Source organism: Chelon labrosus (genome assembly GCF_963514085.1).
Source record: "Chelon labrosus genome assembly, chromosome: 1".
NCBI classification, from domain to species: domain Eukaryota; kingdom Metazoa; phylum Chordata; class Actinopteri; order Mugiliformes; family Mugilidae; genus Chelon; species Chelon labrosus.
In genome coordinates, this window is record NC_140337.1 from 4,106,015 (window position 1) to 4,108,521 (window position 2,507).

Consider the following 2,507-nt stretch of genomic DNA (forward strand, 5'->3'; position numbering starts at 1 on the left):
GTTGGTTTCATGCCGCCTCCATCCGCTACAGAACATGATCTTTAAAAGCTCCATCTTTTCTCGACTATGCGCTGTCCTCTTGCTCCTCCTCCGCCGGCGCCACTTTGAGTGTGGCCAGCTGAGCGTTCGCCATCAGCCTTCCTGCCCTGACACGAGGAGGGGAAATCTCTTTCCTCGGCCTTAACCTTTCAGCCTTTCTCCCCGCCGACGCTTGTTCCCATCCTCTCTGTCTGACAACCCTGACTTGGCGTCTAGCGTCATGCTAAACAGACACCAGCCTTCCCTGCTACACATCGCTGGAGGTCCTGGGTCTTAGGGAGAGGTTAGACGGGACGCAACCGCAGCAGGCCATCCACAGCGACTTTTGGATGTCTGGGTTTCGGAAAGCATAGATGATGGGGTTGATCACGGAGCAGCAGGTGGCCGGGAGGACCGTGGCGTAGGTGTATATGACGGGGTAGCTGGAGTCGGCCACGATGGAGTACATGGCGAAGGGCAGCCAGCACGCCCCGAAGGCACACAGGATGGCCGACAGTGTGGAGACACCTTTGGTGGTGGAGATGGCCACAAACTGGTGCTGCACCGCGATCTGCTGCGCGTGGCGGAAGGCGATCTTGCAGATTTGAAGGTAGAGCTGCATCATCAGGGCGAAGACCAGGAGGAAGGTGACGGCGAGGGCCACGGCGTTGTTTTTGGTGACGGGCCGGCAGATGCTGCACGTGGACTCGTCTCGCAGGCAGTTCCACCCGAGCGCCGGCAGCAGGCCGAGCGCGAGGCACGACACCCAGATGAAGACCACCATCACGTAGGTGAAGGTGACTGTCCGCTCGGTGTGGTAGGTCAGGGCGTTGTACAGCGACAGGTACCGGTCGACGGTGATGGCGAGGATGTTGAAGACGGACGCGGAGAAGGCCGAGATGAGCAGTCCGACCGACAGCAACGTCACGTACTCCACCGAGCTGTCGACCAGGTACGTGAAGACAAAGTTCAAGATGAGGCCCAGGCCGGCCAGGAGGTCCGCCACCGCCAGCGACCCGATCAAGATGAACATCGGCGCACGGAGCGTCGGCGTGTAGAACAGCACGGCGATGACCAGCGCGTTCTCGCAGGAGATGAGCGTCCCGGTCACGCAGAGCGCAATATCCCACGGGCTGACTTCCTGGACGGCGACGGCGGTGGTCGCCGGCTGGAGGTCGGGGGTCAGAGTTCTCACGGCAGGCTCGGAGGAGGAGTTAGACAGGTCCTCGCCCAGGCTCCAGGAGGTGGAGGAGTCGAAGGGGTCGAGGGGGGAGGAGGAGTTGAGGCTGCCACCGCTGCCGCTACTCATGGCTGCTGCGGCAGCCAGGGAGAGAATCATAGCTGGAGGAGCGAGAGAGAGAGAAGAGGGGGGAGAAGGGAGGGAAGAAATAACGGAAGAATGAGAAGGGAAAGAAGGAGCAAGGAGATCGACTGTAAGAAAACGGAGGCAGTTTGGAAATAGAGATATAGAGATGATGGAGAGAACAGGGGGGAAGAAGAAATATCAGTGGGTAAAAGTTCAGACATGGGCAATAAAGGGTTTTTTTTATGTTATGGCCGTAAGTTGAAACAAGACAGAGAGGAATGAAATTAAAAAAAATGAGAAAAGTCTAGACCAAAATGATTTATAGAAGGGACCAGAAGAGATGCCCCATATAAGGAAAAGCAAACTAGAAAGAAATTGCATGTGATCGGAGACGGGGTGAAAAACGAGAAAAGGGACGTAAAAGAAGAAGAAGAGACGGGAAGGGGAGACGGAGCGTGAGTAAGGGAACGAAATAGGACACGAGACATGATGGGGGGGTGTGGGGTGGGGGGGCAAAACAAAGGAGGAAAGTGAGGAGGAGCGATCCCCTCTGATGAAGAGAGGAAAGCAGTAAGACGTGCTCCCGTACATTTACTCATCCATCCATCCACTCATCCATCCACTCATTCATGAAAACAAGCGTGCTCTTGACCCTTTGGCACGCACGTCACCAGCAGCTCCCACGCATCACGCTGACAGGTAATTAGCAGCAGCAGCAGCACAACAGCAGGGGTGGACACGCGCGCGCGCGGAAACAAGACAAGCGATTGACAGAAATATTCCTTCCATTTTGGTCTGAAGGCAACCCGGGCAGAGCGGCAGACACAATCAACGGCACAATTAATAATTAAATAAATAAATAAATAAAAGCCAAGAAAGCTTTCAATGGGATGCATTCCTACCCAGCTGGCGCCGGACGGAGGCGAAGACGCTCAGTTTTCTCAAAATCAGAACCATCATCAAGAAATTCTATTTTTAGAGCATCTCTAAAAATGGTGCATGACGTCCTGGGGCACGGCTAGCTGCTGTCCTATTCACCGGTGGCGTGTATGAAGCGCGTGCCCGGACGTGCGTCTTGCGTGCGTTTGTGTGTGTGTGCGCGCGTGTGTGTGCGTGTCCGCATTTAGCAGCTCTTTAATTCCGATTCTGATCCACATATGCTGCTGCTGGAGCCGTGCACGCA

At 55.4% G+C, this 2,507-nt stretch overlaps 1 protein-coding gene across 1 annotated transcript; it reads right to left on the bottom strand.

Moving 5' to 3' along the window:
- Nucleotides 1-286: 286 nt before the first annotated feature.
- On the bottom strand, nt 287-1,357 carry LOC311493976 (G-protein coupled receptor 12-like; the record flags this gene model as incomplete). The annotated part of the gene is made up of 1 exon (XM_084552801.1): nt 287-1,357. One exon carries the CDS (start codon nt 1,355-1,357, stop codon nt 287-289), a length of 1,071 nt encoding a protein of 356 aa, XP_084408927.1.
- Nucleotides 1,358-2,507: the final 1,150 nt, after the last annotated feature.